This window comes from Photinus pyralis, unplaced genomic scaffold (assembly GCF_008802855.1).
Source record: "Photinus pyralis isolate 1611_PpyrPB1 unplaced genomic scaffold, Ppyr1.3 Ppyr1.4_LG8, whole genome shotgun sequence".
Taxonomy (NCBI): domain Eukaryota; kingdom Metazoa; phylum Arthropoda; class Insecta; order Coleoptera; family Lampyridae; genus Photinus; species Photinus pyralis.
The window spans coordinates 5,149,450-5,165,362 of record NW_022170819.1 but is presented as its reverse complement, the minus strand read 5'-3'; the positions used below and the strand labels follow the sequence as shown (position 1 = coordinate 5,165,362).

The 15,913-nt window shown below is 40.0% G+C and overlaps 4 protein-coding genes across 8 annotated transcripts; 2 read left to right on the top strand and 2 right to left on the bottom strand.

Annotated features, from left to right (window-relative positions):
- The first annotated feature begins 1,777 nt into the window (after nucleotides 1-1,777).
- On the top strand, nucleotides 1,778-3,449 carry LOC116179718 (5-methylcytosine rRNA methyltransferase NSUN4). Its single transcript, XM_031499541.1, has 4 exons — nucleotides 1,778-1,906; nucleotides 1,953-2,903; nucleotides 2,950-3,206; nucleotides 3,258-3,449. Exons 1-4 carry the CDS (start codon nucleotides 1,832-1,834, stop codon nucleotides 3,400-3,402), a joined length of 1,428 nt encoding a protein of 475 aa, XP_031355401.1. The 5' UTR covers nucleotides 1,778-1,831; the 3' UTR covers nucleotides 3,403-3,449.
- Nucleotides 3,450-7,153: 3,704 nt separating this feature from the next.
- Nucleotides 7,154-12,758, bottom strand: LOC116178553. Of its 5 annotated transcripts, none has more exons than XM_031498082.1 (8): nucleotides 12,555-12,758; nucleotides 11,607-12,319; nucleotides 11,211-11,560; nucleotides 9,860-10,007; nucleotides 9,557-9,805; nucleotides 8,744-9,060; nucleotides 8,415-8,696; nucleotides 7,154-8,358 (listed from the first exon to the last, which is right to left on the bottom strand). In XM_031498082.1, exons 2-8 carry the CDS (start codon nucleotides 12,285-12,287, stop codon nucleotides 8,298-8,300), a joined length of 2,088 nt encoding a protein of 695 aa, XP_031353942.1. In that variant the 5' UTR covers nucleotides 12,288-12,319; nucleotides 12,555-12,758; the 3' UTR covers nucleotides 7,154-8,297. The 5 variants fall into 5 exon arrangements, with proteins under 5 accessions (XP_031353942.1, XP_031353939.1, XP_031353941.1 ...); XM_031498079.1 differs by having other exon boundaries at nucleotides 8,744-9,066; nucleotides 12,555-12,756; XM_031498081.1 differs by lacking the exon at nucleotides 12,555-12,758 and adding an exon at nucleotides 12,371-12,509 and having other exon boundaries at nucleotides 8,744-9,066.
- A 1,846-nt stretch (nucleotides 12,759-14,604) lies between these two features.
- LOC116178000 lies at nucleotides 14,605-15,141 on the bottom strand. Its single transcript, XM_031497221.1, has 2 exons — nucleotides 15,019-15,141; nucleotides 14,605-14,971 (listed from the first exon to the last, which is right to left on the bottom strand). Exons 1-2 carry the CDS (start codon nucleotides 15,025-15,027, stop codon nucleotides 14,756-14,758), a joined length of 225 nt encoding a protein of 74 aa, XP_031353081.1. The 5' UTR covers nucleotides 15,028-15,141; the 3' UTR covers nucleotides 14,605-14,755.
- Nucleotides 15,142-15,185: 44 nt separating this feature from the next.
- Nucleotides 15,186-15,885, top strand: LOC116177999 (40S ribosomal protein S26). The gene is made up of 3 exons (XM_031497218.1): nucleotides 15,186-15,313; nucleotides 15,462-15,639; nucleotides 15,688-15,885. Exons 1-3 carry the CDS (start codon nucleotides 15,311-15,313, stop codon nucleotides 15,855-15,857), a joined length of 351 nt encoding a protein of 116 aa, XP_031353078.1. The 5' UTR covers nucleotides 15,186-15,310; the 3' UTR covers nucleotides 15,858-15,885.
- The last annotated feature ends 28 nt before the right edge of the window (nucleotides 15,886-15,913 follow it).

The following is a 15,913-nucleotide window of genomic DNA, read 5'->3' as shown; positions in this document are numbered from 1 at the left end:
GAATAAACAAAGGTTATATGTATTACCTATTATAGACATACGTATGTATACGTCCATATTTTCCAAGAAAATGTTATAGTGTAAGATCCCACATAAGATCATCTGTCTATGGAGTGAAATATATTTTTTTTAGTAATCTTCATATGCAAACAAACACATTGCAAATGGGTTGCCTAAAAAATTAAGTCAAGAGTACTCTTAATTAAAATTAATGTACTACATATTTTTGTCGTCTTCTATCGCATCTAATAATTCCTCCAAAATGGCGTTTGGCTACACTAATCGCAAAAGATGCCCATGGCGGGAACCAACTCACATTTCCATTGGTGCGACCAAAATACGGGATACTGCGAGCAATCGGTTTCGGTTGCAGCACCGGTTCTTTTCGGTTCCAGTTCCAATCCCTTATTTTAGGATACATTTTTTTAGAATTGATCGCTTAATTTTCAAAATATTTCAAAAGCCGATTATAGTTTCAGTCATAGAAAAAACATAAATTTGTGTTACCTACCTCAAAAACAATTAATTGCAATTTTTCTTTTACACAATAACAGAGCCATGGTAAAGCTTTCCAAAGCCAGTTAACATTTCCCGAGGTCTTGTACAAGCTTAAAGAGCACTTTAGATTTTTTTAGGTTGTCACTTTTCCAGAAAAAAGTGAGCCTAGGAAAAGTAGACTAGAAGAGCATCCGGAATTAAATCGTCCGAATGTATTTAAGAGACTTTAAAAAGCACTTGACAGCTACAGGAAGTCCTTAAGTTTCTTCCTGGGATCCAATAAATGTTTTCCATAGTTGGCTAAAGCGTTGACAAAGCATTCTTACGTCTTTTCGGACTTGTAGTCATTTCTACTATATTATCGGCCATTGCTGAGCGTTTTAGCACCATCTCCGGGCTTTCTGGGCTGCACTAGGCAACAAAGATGCTTTGTAAAGAAGCAAAAGAACTCTGAGTGGGTGGTAGAATGCTCTGGGGGACCTATATTGATCTGAAACGCCTTTTATTGTTGTGAAAAGTTTGGAACGCGTTTAGAAGAGTTTCCAGGATCGTAATTATCCTCTTCAGGCTCTTTTCAGAACCAGGCGAGTTTAAAAAAGCAAGCTTTCAAAAACTTTCCAAATCTTATTTTTAATCCTTTTTCGCAGTGGTCAAGTTTCTTTTTGGTGTCGATTTTCTAGGCTCTTTCCACAGTTTCTTTACCCTATCTGAGTTTTTCCAGGTCTTCTCTAGAATGTGCGCTATCTTCGTTTGGTTTTGAAAAAGTGCTGTTGAACGTGCATAATAAATCATTGAAAAGCACCTCAAGGTCGTCTTAATGGTTCCTCTCTCCAGGGCACTGTAAACAGATACGTAGGTGGGCCTAAACGAAATATTAAAGGGCACCATTTTTTTCTACATAAACTTTTATTTAATCTATCGACAGTCGGCCGCTCTTTGAAAATGAAAGTAGCCTCTTAAAAGCTCCGTTTTTAAAGATTCTGCAATGCTCTTAAATACTAAGGTACTATAAATAAAATATTTAAAAAGTTCTATAGGATCTTGAAAGCTGTTAGGACTTTTTAATGATCTTAAAAGTTTGTATGGCGCTTAAAGACTTTGAGAGTTCCATAAATTCACTGCTTAAGCGTAGTACACGCTCTTAAAGACCTTTCAAATCTTTTAAAGTTTAATTGAAAATAAATAGGCTAGGACCAAAAATAGGTATTGTTGAGGTCCAAACTACGCCACTGGTTTGTAGTAGTTCATATTGACTTTTCGTGACGTTGCACCTACTGACGTTGGTCGCTCACATGTCACATAACCTTAAAATTAGGTTTGTTTTCTTTAAAAAATGTTTAAATTAATGCATACAAAAAACAGTTTAATTAAACAACTTATACGAAGTAAACACAAAGCAACACATTGGGTAGGCTCCTTTTTTATTATTTCCTCTCTTCGACTTATCGTTCTAGTCCGTGCTCCGTAAGAAAATTCATCCTACCGACAAAGCGCTCGAACACTTTGACGATTTCTACAAGGACGTATACGGATCTCTGTGGTTGAATATTAGGAAAGGCCTGTTGGGGAAGCAGAAGTATGTGGCCGTGCTCAATAATTACGCAGACACTGAGCCCACCATGACCGCTTTGGAAAATGCAGGAGCGTTAAACATGCGTACTTTATACACTCTAGAGAAGGATAATATTAACGAGGCTTTAGAAAAAAGGAAACGTCTCGCCTATTTGGAAAATATAATTAAACAAGAAAGTGATTCAGTTGAAGACGTACAACCGAACTTGCCTGTTGAGAAGGCAGAAAAACCAACCGCTTCTCTAGAGGCAAGCTTATCTAACGCAGTCATCGACTCGTCGCGCTTGGTTAGCTCGAACGATAGTTCAAGCGCAAGTTCCTTGAGTCACTTTCTACCGGCGACCAAACTTAAGGGAATGGAAGATTTCATCCCCGAATCCCAACACTATAAATATTTCGACGAGACCGCCCAATCGTCAAAACTCGAAAAGGAGTACAACCTCCACTTCCCCGAACACCTAAACATTTACTGCTTCGAGGAGGATAACTTTTCCAAGTTTGAGTCGCCGAAACGCGATCTCACCAACGTCTATAACTATTACGTAATGGATGGAGGCTCGGTGCTTCCGGTTTTGGCGCTCGACTTGAAACCGGGACACCGATTTCTCGATATGTGCGCGGCGCCGGGCGGGAAAAGTTACGTCGCGCTTCAGACTCTCTATCCGGAGTGCGTTGTATGTAACGACGTCAGCCTGTCGCGAGTTAATCGAATCTTAAACGTTTTAGAGCAGTACTTTTACGATTTGGACGAACGGTGGTTTAAACAGAATCGTATTAAAGTGACTCAGGCGGACGGACGGGGTATTGAGAAAGAGGAATTCGACAGAATATTGGTAGGTGGTCTTTGCGGAATGAAATCGTTTTAATTGCCGAATTCAGGTTGACGTTCCGTGCACGACCGATCGACACTCGGTCCTCGAAAATGACAATAACATCTTTAAACCTACGAGAATCAAAGAGAGACTGAAATTACCCGAATTGCAATCGGCGCTGCTGGTGAACGCATTGAAGCTAATCGGAAAGGGTGGCGTAGTGGTCTACTCCACTTGCACCTTGAGCCCCATACAAAATGACGGTGTCGTTCACATGGCATTAAAGCGAATATGGGAGGAAACAAACAGAAAAATTATTGTTAAGTAAGTTCACAAAGGCGGTATTTCCGTTTCGTAAATGTTTCAATTTATTAGGGACCTGGGGCCGGCTCTGACGCCGTTTCGTAATGTTTATAAATTTGCCAATCAACAACTGATGAGATATGGACACTTAGTCATACCGCTGGTAAAGCAAAACTATGGACCCACCTATTTTTGTAAGCTGGAAAGAATTTCGTAAATGTTTTCTTTATTTAGTATTATTGTTAATAAAAACTTTTGATATCTTGCAATTGTTTAGGCATAGCCATAGACATAGATAAATTGGATATTTTGTTTGTGGTCTATCCTTCCTTTGTTCTCAAAGCCTTCTTAAAAACCTTCTTTTAAACAAAAAGATTCTGCTTGAAAAGTGTGTTAACTTGCCAATATCTTTTCTGGGAATTTTACTAGCAATTTTCTTAAAACCGCCTCTGCAATTTCAAAGAATTATATTACAAATTTTTAATTAAACACCTGGAATATCCCTGATGAGTACCAAGAAAACAATTTATCATGAAAACTCTTATCTCATAGTTCGTAATTTGGGTTCGATTACACATTTACAATCAATAAATTTAACAAAAAAACAAAGTCGATAAGGAAAAATACAAAAAAATTCGTTTAGCCGCTTGTGAGTTTTTTTTTTCATTCTTAATTGCCCTTAAGGACTTTTCATGCCTTAATTAGGAGAATACAAACATGAAATAATTTTTAATTTCTGATCAGAAGACACCAATACCAAGTCTGTAAGTGTGGTGTAGTTCCGGAGCCTTTGTGACCCAGACAGACAGACAAACACATTATCAAGAGCGCAAAAGTGCACTTTTTATTTTTTGAAAGTGAATAAAATGCCCTAAAAATAGGGACTCAGGGCCAAAGTACAATTAATTTAACAATGAATTAACGAAATTTTAGTATTAATAATCCAAAATATCCGGTCGTAACTGCGATTTTCATTAAATAACTCACAAACACCAAATGATGATACTTCGGAACAACACTTCTTTGATAGACGACTCTTAGTTCATTGTAATTACAGATGTCAGATTGGCTCTTTGATGGTGACAAATTCTAAGCAGAGGAAGGAACGGGAATTTAGATTATGTTTAAATAATCTGTAACCAACCTTAAAACAAACCTTAGACCCATAGACGATGAAATATTATATGTAAGATGGGTAAGGTTAAACGTAATCCTCCATAACCATTTTACATAATATGAAAAAAAATCTGTGAGTAAACTTTGAGATGCTGAGATTCAGGTAACATTGTTGAGTATTAAGGTTAAGTTAGTATTTTTTTATAACATGCGAAATGGAAGTAGTAGTTAACGAAATTCTGAGTTTTTAAATAGCCGACTGATAGTTTCTAGACCTAGAGCATTAAAAAGGTCCACTCAAACCGACACGGGAACATGTAAATTTATAACGTGAGCCGAATTTCATAATTTATCACTTCGGTGTCGATATTGGAACTTCCATTAAACACCATTCAATTTGCTAAACTATAGTAAACGAAAAGCTTCTAGAGTCAGCATATCCTGGACGAACACATCCGGCGATGACTAATCCTTAATTATTGACTTTGATGGCCTCTTGATATCGCTCTAGAAAATTGCTACAATAAAATAAAATAAAAATCATGTAGTTCATTTTATTGGTCAAGAATAAAATCTTGTCTTGCGAATTACATTGGGAGTTGTAAAATTTGCAATAATGTCACTTTTATTCAGAGCTGCCCAGCCAGGAACCGCTTAGAAATCGTTCCTCAGGTTTCAGAGGTGCACAGTCCATATCTGCCTTCGAAATTGGCCGGTGATAATAATAATAATATTTATTGCCCAACAGAACAGAATATTCTAATTACAGAATGCTCAGGGGCGGCACTATGGCGTGCCGGTGGTTCAGTGGAGTAAAAAATGAACTCGGGGGGTAACTGGGGGATTTTAGACCGAATCCACATCTGCCCTTAAATTCCCCAGGGATGCAGGGGTGACGATTTCGAGTAACCAATAACGATTCCTGTGGGCCCGGGTTTTTTCATTCTACTGCACCCCTGTGCAGTGCCACCCTTGAGCACCCTCGGGAAATTTATAGGGCAGATATGGACTCGGCGACCGCAAAAACCCTCAACCAAAACGATTTCCGAGCAATTTCTCGGCACGGTTTATTTTTCACCCCGCCCTGTAGCGCCACGCCTAAGTATCCTCGGGCCATTTTGAGGGTATCTGAACTTGGCGATCCCGAAAATTTATCGATTTTCAAGCGTTCTAATTTCCTTGATCTATAAATATGCTTGGTTTTAGAATATTTGAGACACTTGTGATAATCGAGGGAGATTACTTCTGACCAAAACCGTACCTACATGTTAGTAATGTACCTTTACCCCGTCCTTTTTTAGCCATTAGCAGGGGCGGACTGACCCGGGGGGGCGGGTGGCGGTTGTCACCTGGCCTGTAGATCATAATGGCCCGTTGGAAATTTATAAGTAGGTATGTGCTGTATTTAGTTTCTTGCACTATTAATAAATTATTAACACGTTTCTCTAATTGGGGTTGATGTTAGGTTGTTAAAAAATTCTGTTTTAATTGAAGTGTTTTACAATGAATTTATCATTTTTTGTCGTAGTATGAAAGTGCTGAAATACAATGATAGGCGACGCACCTCGTGTGGATTGTATATTTTGTTACTTTTAATTATCAGCTGCAACGTAAAAAAAACTGTATGGTAATTTTCTATAAGAAAATTTTTTTTCCGGGTCGATCTGAGACAATTTTTTCTTCGGGGTTCAAAAAAAGGCAGTGTATTACCTTCCTTTTTTACCAAAAATCGACTACACCAAAAATTCTCGGGAAAACACTTTTTCTTATTAATTTGGGTGCGTAGAATCCAAATCAATTCGTACTTTTTCGATCAGACTTCTCAATCAAAAGTTATAGACTAGAAACCAATTTCGAAAAAAAATTCAAAGGGCTGTAACTTTTGAACTAGTAGCCCAATCTTGGAACTGTTTGAAATTATGGATTCTACAGGCCACATTCTATAAGAACATTTTTTTTCCGGGTCGATCTGAGACAATTTTTTTTTCGGGTCTCAAAAAAAGGCAGTGTATAACCTTCCTTTTTTACCAAAAATCGACTACTCTTCATATGGAGGGGTCCATATAATGATGCTATGCACATTTTCACGTCCTTTAAGAGTCAAGTGTAGGGCAAATTATTTTTCTCAAGTAGAAATGTATCCTTTAAATTAATTATATGTATATCGGAAAATAAATAAATTTTCGTGGGAAACGTTTTTTCCCTACACTTCCCATTTTTTGAAGATACTTTTATAAAAGCGCTATTTTTGGTTGGAGCTATACGAACCTGTTCTGTCGGGAATTTGGCAATCCCGTGTAGGGCCGGGAAAGAATAACCCTACCGCAGAAAGCACTGCGTGTCGTAAGAGGCGACTAAACAACTGCAGGTGATCCCAAATCCCGAATTATTGGGAGTGTATGATTTAGTTAATGTGGTGGGAATGATTCTTTCTGTATCTTTCAATTGACATGCCTAGGTGATAAGGGTTGGCAGGATCCAGAACCCTTTTTTTTTCTATCGAACTGATTGTGGGTTGGCTTGGGGGCCTTTGGCTTTTTGTGGTCATTGTTTCCCTTTGAGGGGGATTTTGGATAGGACAGCAATGCCGCTTGGGTCTCTTAGAGAGGAAGACGCCGCCAACTTGAAGAATCCCAACCCGCCCTTCGTCTCGATTAAGGAGTTGGGAGCTCTTGCTTCAGTGTCATTTAAAAAAAATGTCGTCAGTGTTGGAGAGAATGGAAAATAAAGTCGCCCCCGACTTTGACCGAGAGGCGTGGCAAGTGAGTAGTACTTGATTTTCAATACAGCTTACAGGTCCGTCGAGTTTTGCAAAAACCAGAGCACGAAAGACTTAATTGAAAGAAAGTGCATAATAGATATGTATATATATATTTCTTATTTTATTTACAATTCTTCATAAAGATGATAACAGGAACATTTATTCAATTCCTATATAATTAACGTGGTCGACTCATAATGGTTCTACAGGATTTGTTACAGTTATTAGGGAAAACAAACATCTTTCCATTTCTAAACATTTAAGAGACAAAGGAGAAACAAGTACATTCAATTTTCTACATTATAATACACAGATATAAGTTTTTCTAAAAAATAAATTGGCAATTTCAGTTGATTAGGTCATATATTATCTCATGGTAACAACACAAAGCACTAACGGTTCACTTATGTTCGATTAGGTATGTCTGATACTTTTTAGGCGAATGCAACTTTGAGATTATATCATTTAAATGTCGAACATTAGACAGTTTTAGGAAACAAAAAAAGTTTGGCAGTTCAATTTCGAATCTCATACAAAAATACCTTCTCGCCTCTGGCAAGGTCGCTTACAAAATCATAGGCTTAAATAGATACAAAAATACAAATATATATGATATGTATACATGCAAATCAGAGATCAAAATGAGAAATCGAAGCTGGATCATTTTTAATTAATGTAAGGCAATCGATATCTAGTCCAAATTGTGCATTCAACTAATTTGTGCCACTATTCTTATGGCGCGTTTGTTTTGCCATCGGGGTTCTGCGGCTTAAGTGAGGTCGCATCGCCCCCTCTAACATTGAACATCAGTCTGGTAACCTACGCTATTAACAAGTGTCCTACTAGAGATTTTCAATAAACCCACTTATCACCTTTTGAATAAGTATGGCAATCCGTAGCCGATATATCTTGTAGCCCTCTAGTGCCAAGTCCTTGAACTTAATTCAAATAAATCAGTAAGTACTCTTGATTTAAGTTATCGCCTTTCTTTGAGCATGATCTTTGAGTGCCACTTAATAAAATGAGCGCAATAGAAAGAAGGTGCAAGGTGTGGGCCACATTCTTGATCCGATCATTTTTATTCAACCAAGCTGGCGCTCCGACGACTGCTGCGAAGGCCCACGCGCGTGTGTTTTTAAATGATAAATATTGTGACGCTTAAAAATGAAGTGTGTACAAAATGATTTCCTCCAAAGACCTTATGAACCGATTCACTTCCAGCGAAACTCAATCAATTATGGTCTCCAGCCCATAACAACTTTCTTAAATGGCACAAAGATTCCATGGCAAGGCTCACTAGAAAGAAGAGAGAAATAAAAACCGCCCAGAAAACAAATGAGGTACCTACTTACCAATTAAAATACCGCCTACTTTTGTAAGTGCCATCGGAATGCCCATCGGGAGTGCTTAGCTGCACCCCCACGAACTGTTCAGCTTGATTGATTAACGTTCCCACGTACCGGACGCGTCCCCCTCGCACCCTTCCCTCGGGAACGATGACCTTCACCCAATGGTCCAGGTGTAGATCGCGCGGATTTCTAGGCAAGAACGGCTGCCAATTTTGCGGCGGAACGTTATCGCCCGCCGGTTCGGGGGCGGACGCGCGCCTCGACTTGCGCAGCCTAAACTCGTCCCTACAACGATATCTAGGACTAGTGCCCATCGCTTGATGCCAACGTACCTACGATTTCCGTAAACGCTATCGGATATGCAGTCGATCGATCGACGCAAGTAATGCTCCGCCTCCTCCACCAGGCTGTCTGTGGAGTCGCCGCTGTCGAGCGTCGAATTCCAATCCGTCCTGAGCTCGGGCAGCGAGCCGTTGGCGAAACGCACTTTGGAAATCGTCGGCTTGATTACTCTGCGAGACGGCGAGACCGGCGCCGAAAACCGCCTTGACGGCGCGGGCGGCGACGACAGTGGGTACATGCTGCCGAATTGGGAATGCAGTTGACTTACTTCGCTTGGCGATGCTGTAGTAGCCGTCCACGTGAATTTCTGAGACTACCACTTGTATTAATCATTCTATTTAGTAAGGAAAAAGGAGCATTCAAATAAAAAACAATCCAACCTTGCGCCCGTTTTCAAAATTACCTCCCAATTTTCCAAAAAAATATTTTTTCACAGAGCAACCGATTGGGGTGGGTTGGCGCCCGCCGTTTTCCAATTATTCTGAATACAAAATTGCATTAATGGCCCCCCAAATTGACCTGGAATTTTGCATTAGGAAAGCGCAATCCTAATCGACCACTGTGATAAAATAATTTTTTGGAAAATTGGGGGACAGTTATGAATTTGCCCCCCCCCCTCCCTCAAATTTGACTTTATCGACATTTTGAAAACGGCCGCGCGCAAGCAAAATGCAATCGTGTATAAACGGCATTTCCAATTCCAAATTCACACAGGCATTTACATATGCGCGCGTGTTATGTGTGTTGCCTATCACGCGAAATCAGTTTCTTATGGAATACTCGACAAAAAAACCAAGCCTCACCATGAAGCTTGGCGAGTACAAATCCGGCGTCCTCAGGAATTGTCCGTAGGACGTCGGCAACGGCGCCTTCAAATTGGCGGGGCATAGGTGATCGGCGGACCGTGACAGTTCCGGCACCATGCTCGTGAAGCCAATATCGGACAGTAAGATCCGTCTCGCCTCCACGTTTGTCTTCTCCGATAAATGCAGGCGAGAACCGGGAAGCGGAAACTTCGAAGGTAACGTGGTAAAGTTCTCACCGACTTTCGCCTACAGGAAAAAAACGGCGTCGTGAATTCGGCTCGGCCAAATCAACAACCGTACCTTGTGAGCGAGGCTACTTTCCGAACGCCAAGACGAACTGGACACGGCGGAGATGTCGGTCTGGACTCCGGACTCGCGTCGCGCATTGCTCGAATAGGACAGGATAGGCCGGCCCTGACGCGTGTTTAGGCCTTTACCCGTTCCTTCCCTAAAAACATTGTTACTTTAAGCTAAAAGGTGGTTGAGTGTTGCCGTACAGAGTGGACACTTTGTTATGGGAACCCCCTGTATTTTAAGGGATAAAAAAATGGGCCTAGGTGTATTTTAAAGAGAAAACTGGCGCAAACAGAATTCAGCTATCGTTAATCGTTTGGCCGCTAGGAGGCGTTTCTCTATTATTAAAGGTAAAGTCACTAAATATAGAAAGTACCGCAATCCATTGGGCTCGTGTGTTAGAGAGAGAACGCATGATTTTTGCCCAAAAATGGCGGAAGTTACCAGATTCTAGTAACTTTAATGTTAGAGATTGTTCCACTTGTTTGGAGATAATTTTTATAAAACATGACAGTACTATGAAGTTAGGTTATAAAAAATTACAGCTTTTCAGATTTTATTTGTCAATTTTTTTGTTGGCAGCAAATTTGCCCAAAAAAGGCGGATGATTGCGGTACTTTCTATATCTAGTGACTTTAATTAAAGGGTAATTAAAGGTTTTATTAATTAATTAAAGATTTTGCCAAAATAGTACTTTTTTATGTACTGGGTGACCCAATAAGACTGTTCCTCTGCCATATCTCGAGAACCGTTCGTCATATGACTTAGGGGTAAGAAAAATTATTGGGTAATTCGGTCATGAAGAATCGCTGGAAAATATTTTCATGTTCTAAAAATTACCAACAGAGGGCGTAAATGCCATCTTAAATTTTAAAATTGCATTTTCTTTAAATTTCGCATAATAAACTAAACATTTTTTTTCACATTTTTAAAGAGAACCAGTTTATCTGTCATTTTTATAAAAAACAAAAACTCATTTATTTCAAAAACAAAGATGGCGTGGGGCGTTCAATTGTTTTTGCAATTTGACCGATTTTAACAAAGTTGGTATGGTTGAAAAGAGCATTCCTTGGGCAGTGAGAATCAACCAAAATATAGTTAATTTAGTTGAATCCTTCTCCGCCAGGGGGCTAGTTTTGATACTATGATGATCCAAAATCCTAAAAAAATTTAAAAAATCAGATGGAATGATGTGACTTTTTCTTTATGAAAAAGCCAAATAACATACAAAGAGGCCAGTGAAAATTAAAATACATGTGGCAACGATGGAAGACATTGATGTTTTTTTGAGGCTACAATTTGCTCTTTCTCCCCCCTTTTCTCAACAGTAAAACGACCAAAACGACAGTTATAGTACCTGTGTATAATAGGCCGATACGGTAACGGATTGGGACAGGTGTTTCTCCTCGCCGCCGCGTAATCCGCATCGGTAATACCGCATTTGGAAATATCAGTTTCAATAATGCGTATACGATCGTCGAACCTATCGAAACTCTCGTCCTTCTCGAGGGACTTATTCTCGAAGCTGGAATCCTGATACGAGTAGTAACTTTTCAGGCTCTTCTCCTCGTGATTGATCGAGTTGTCGGACTTCGAGTTGCCCATCTGCGAGTTTTCCTTCTTGGTCGAATCCAAACCTTCGGTCTCGCTGAACACGTCGTCGTCCAATTCGCGATCCGACAAGCTGTGCTCGAACTCGTGTAGATTCTACAAGCGCCGGGTTAACGAAGTCGCGAGTCGGAGGGAGACTTACCCGTGCCGGTCCATCGTGATCTATCGGAACGAGCTCCTCTTTGAAATCAGAGTCCCTAGTCTCGTCGGTGGTAAATATTAGCTCGATATCGTCGACCTCTTCGAGCTCGTGAGGGAGGGTCGGTTCGGATTGAGCGTTTTCCAACGGTAGGCCGTTGGTTGAGGTATTTTGGCAATCTGAGATGTTTGGCGACGACGATACGTTTAGCGGAGTTGACATGGCACGTGCCGATAGGCGGGGTGTCGAATTTTCGTTCATTCTGCGTGGTATGTTTGAGTAGCTGAACGTTTTTGAGACACTCAAACTTTTGGGTACAACCAAATTGTCGAGTGAGGCGGAGATCCGCCGAGGGCTTACTTTTTCGATCGAAATTGATATATCTACAAAGGGGTGGAGACCTTCATTACGAAAGTTTTGCGATGTACAAGTTTGGTAAACTTGTCGCGGGTCGGTCAACGAAGTCGGTGTGCAAATTCTGACGTGTTTGCCGCCGTCATCCTGATGAGAGAGATTGTTTAAAACATTTTCCAAAGGGTGTTTCGGCCAGGCTCTCCGTTTTAACTCCAAGATTTCGTTCCGACTTCTTTCCAAAGCGGTCCTAAGCGCGACAACGGTTTGATGCAGAGCCCTCACTGTATCGAGACACGGTCCACTTTCAACAGCAATCTCTCCGATGTCCATTGTACAAAAACTTCCATGCTGCCCATTCAAACCTGTAAACGGACAGGCTTTTTACAAAACGAATTAAAAATTTAAACACGCACAAATCAATAAAATAATAATTTCGTACTGCCCCGGGAATTCGGAAAAAAAATCTGACGTACGTTTACGTCATCGACATCGTTAATCCAATACAAATACTGCCCGATAACGTACGTCCTAACTACGACGGTTTATATAAACAAAAAATAAATGGCAAAAAACAAAAGTAGAGATTAAAAAAGGTACCTTTTCTTTAGAAACTGAGCAACTCAAACCACTCGATCCTCTTGACGACATTGATCAATCTTAATTGTGTTATTGTACACAAACAAATGAGTTCGCTTTTTTGTTCTTTTAAAGACATCATGTGCAAATAATCAAAATTAATTGTTCTGTTTTTTAAATATAAACAAATTGCCGCCTCAAGGACGAGCGAGAAGCTGCAAATTAGAGCAAAAGACTATATTTATTGATTTACCCGATTGCGCTTTTACGGTATGCCGTATACACTCCAAGAGCGTTTACGGAAATACTCTCGAACATCAAAGAAAAATCTACAGGGATGCTCATCCGCAATAAATGAATTACTGAGTTAGATAACACTTGTAATTCATTGATCTTTTTGGGTTTTAGTTCGAGTAACTGGGACCGACTGACCTTTGCTCACAAATATTTTTGTTTTGAAATTAAAATTAACTTTTGGTGTACCATCACCATCGGTTCTCTCTTGTGCATCTTCCTCTTCATTGCTACGTATACCTACTCCTCTCCCATCCTTCATACCGTCTATCATCTCTACACTTTTCTTCCACTCTCATTTAGAGACTTCTCTAAGTAAACTGCTTTCTCTCAACCAATTTCTCTTTCTTTTGTCCTTCATTAATAGCTCTTTGCCCCAACTGTTTCCAGTACCTACTTCCTTATTCCCCGCTCTGTCTTTCCAAGATCTTCAAAATCCTTCCCCATATCCAAATTATCAAAGCTTCTATTTTTCTTTCGTCCTTCTTCGTTTGTTGTTTACGCTTGACAACCATATATGCTATTACGCTCCAGACACATAAGACTTTACAGTCTCTTCCTCAATTTTACACTCATCTCGCTTCCGAGCACCTTTCTGTGTGCTTGCTAGCTTTTATTCGTTTACAGCTTCTCCAACTCCGGACTATCTCGGTACCTATAAGTACTTGTATCGGCTCACCTGCTCCAGCCTAATCAAACGCCTCCTCCATGCTAACAAAACCCACTTTTTCAAACTGTTTTCCTTCTCCAAGCATCTTTCTCCAAACTGCGTCTTTTACATTTTCTAAGACCCAAACAACCTCACACATATATTGCTTTCGTTTCAATCTCCGGTTTAATATCTACTTACCCTCAACAATATCTTTGCGGCATATACAGTGATATTCATTTAGAAGTAGACATAGGAATTTGTGTATTGTTTTCCCTATGTCTAGTTTTAAATGACAAAAAACCTTCTGTCGAACGCCTAATTTTATGCAACCAAAATAACTTCTCAAAACAAATGAAGATTTTACTGTCTTTAATTAACTGGAATATTATTGCTTTGGTTTTTTATTTTCATTATTGTGCGATGTATTCAACTGAAGAAAGCTTTTTATCATTTAAAAGTAGACATAGAAACTCCCTATGTCTACTTCTAAATGAATAACAGTGTATACACAACCAAGCTGATGATTCTGTGCCCTCCTCATTTCTTGGTGCCATTTTTTTCCAACTATATCAATATTGTTCTTCTTCGGCCATTCCCCACTCATATCATTACACAAAACGAAACCGGTAACTTTTTCAACCCTTCGTTTCCTGAAACCGATCCACCGGAGTATCACCTACACGGTTGTAGGACCATTCACTCTCGGACAATTCGCATCCGGATAATGCGCTCCCGGAGAATTAATCCGTGCTCGGGGGACTCGCACACCGGAGCACTATGCATGATTAGCAACTGGCAAATTTTTTTTATATTTTGCGACAGTTTTGGTCCTATTGTTTTCAAACTGGGACTGGGACCTCCACTGTTTTTTTACAGAAATGCACGTTTTGAAGCACCAAGAATAAACCGGATCATAGTATTTTGTTTAAATAATATGTTATTTAAAGCATATAACTTCTAGCTAACAACATCTATTATTTCCTCTGCTACCAAGAAAGGTGCGTGACAGGGATAGACGTTGGAAGTTGGACTAAGTCCTAAGGGTGCACATATCATTAATTCTGCAGCATAAACTTAAACGTTATTTGTGTATTTAAGTATTTATTTAATTTTATATAATGAAAATTGAAATAACACACTCATTAGAGATAACAGATTACTTATTTACAACAACAAAAGTACCTTCAAGACATGCGCACTTATGGTACACGATAGTGATAGAGGTACCCTACCAATGTTAGTAAAAATGGAAATGGTTAGAGGATGAAAAATGAATTTAGTGATGACTATGAACTGGAAAATCGGCGTGCCATCCAAAGGCCCCTTTGTGTCCGGTGTGCGCACCAAAATCGACCGCATCGTGATGATGTCCGCCGGCTTGTCGTTCTAGTCGAGTTGCAGGTTCGGCTTGTGCATCCGGTGCTGGTTTCGCCACCTTTGCCTGGCTGACTGCTACAGCGATAACGGCGAATACGAAAAGAAGTTTGGCGAACTAAAACAAATTATCTGCACATTTGGAACGGGCGCTCTAAGACTTACCGGCTGCATTTCGGCACTAATGAGGATTTACTGTAAGAGGTGCTGTTGGATTTACGCTTTTATATTTTGTGCCGGGGAGCTTTCTCTTCAAACGCTCCATTAGGTAAACAATTGGAGCAGTGTAGGCCTATTTTTTGGGTTCTATGAAAGTTTCCGTTTCGGTTGGGTGCGGCGGCGGGAATAATTTCAAATTTGAGTTACGCGGACAGGTCTACCAACATGGTGTAAAAAAACACATATCGCCAATCGCCATTGTTCTTTTGGTTTCCGATTGTACAGGCATCGCTAGAATATGGTAAATGTTTTTAATTTTTACGTTAATTGCAAAGATTCTGTGCGTTTTTTATGCGTACAGGCGAGTTATTACGGCTTTCTGTTATTAAATCGCATTGTTGAGATTATTGGTAGTTTATAACCTAAACGTTTTACACGTGTGTTTCCAGACTTGTAAGAGGCGCAACGGAGGACGTGCCAAGCACGGACGCGGACACGTTAAGCCAGTGCGATGCACCAATTGTGCACGTTGTGTCCCAAAAGATAAGGCAATTAAGAAGTTTGTCATTCGTAATATCGTCGAAGCAGCTGCTGTGAGAGATATTACGGAGGCATCAGTGTATTCTCGTAAGTACAACATCATCTATAACAAACCAATAACCTGTCCGTTTTCAGAGTATGTACTCCCAAAACTTTACGCCAAGTTACATTACTGTGTGTCCTGCGCTATCCACAGTAAAGTCGTACGTAACCGAAGCAAGAAGGAGAGGAGAATCCGTACACCACCCCAACGCAACTTCCCCGGACGAGACAACGCCCGAGTTGCTCAGCCTGTTAGAAAGTAGAATTTCTAATAAACAATTTATCTAGTAACCTTTTTTTATTATTTACTTAATGGTCG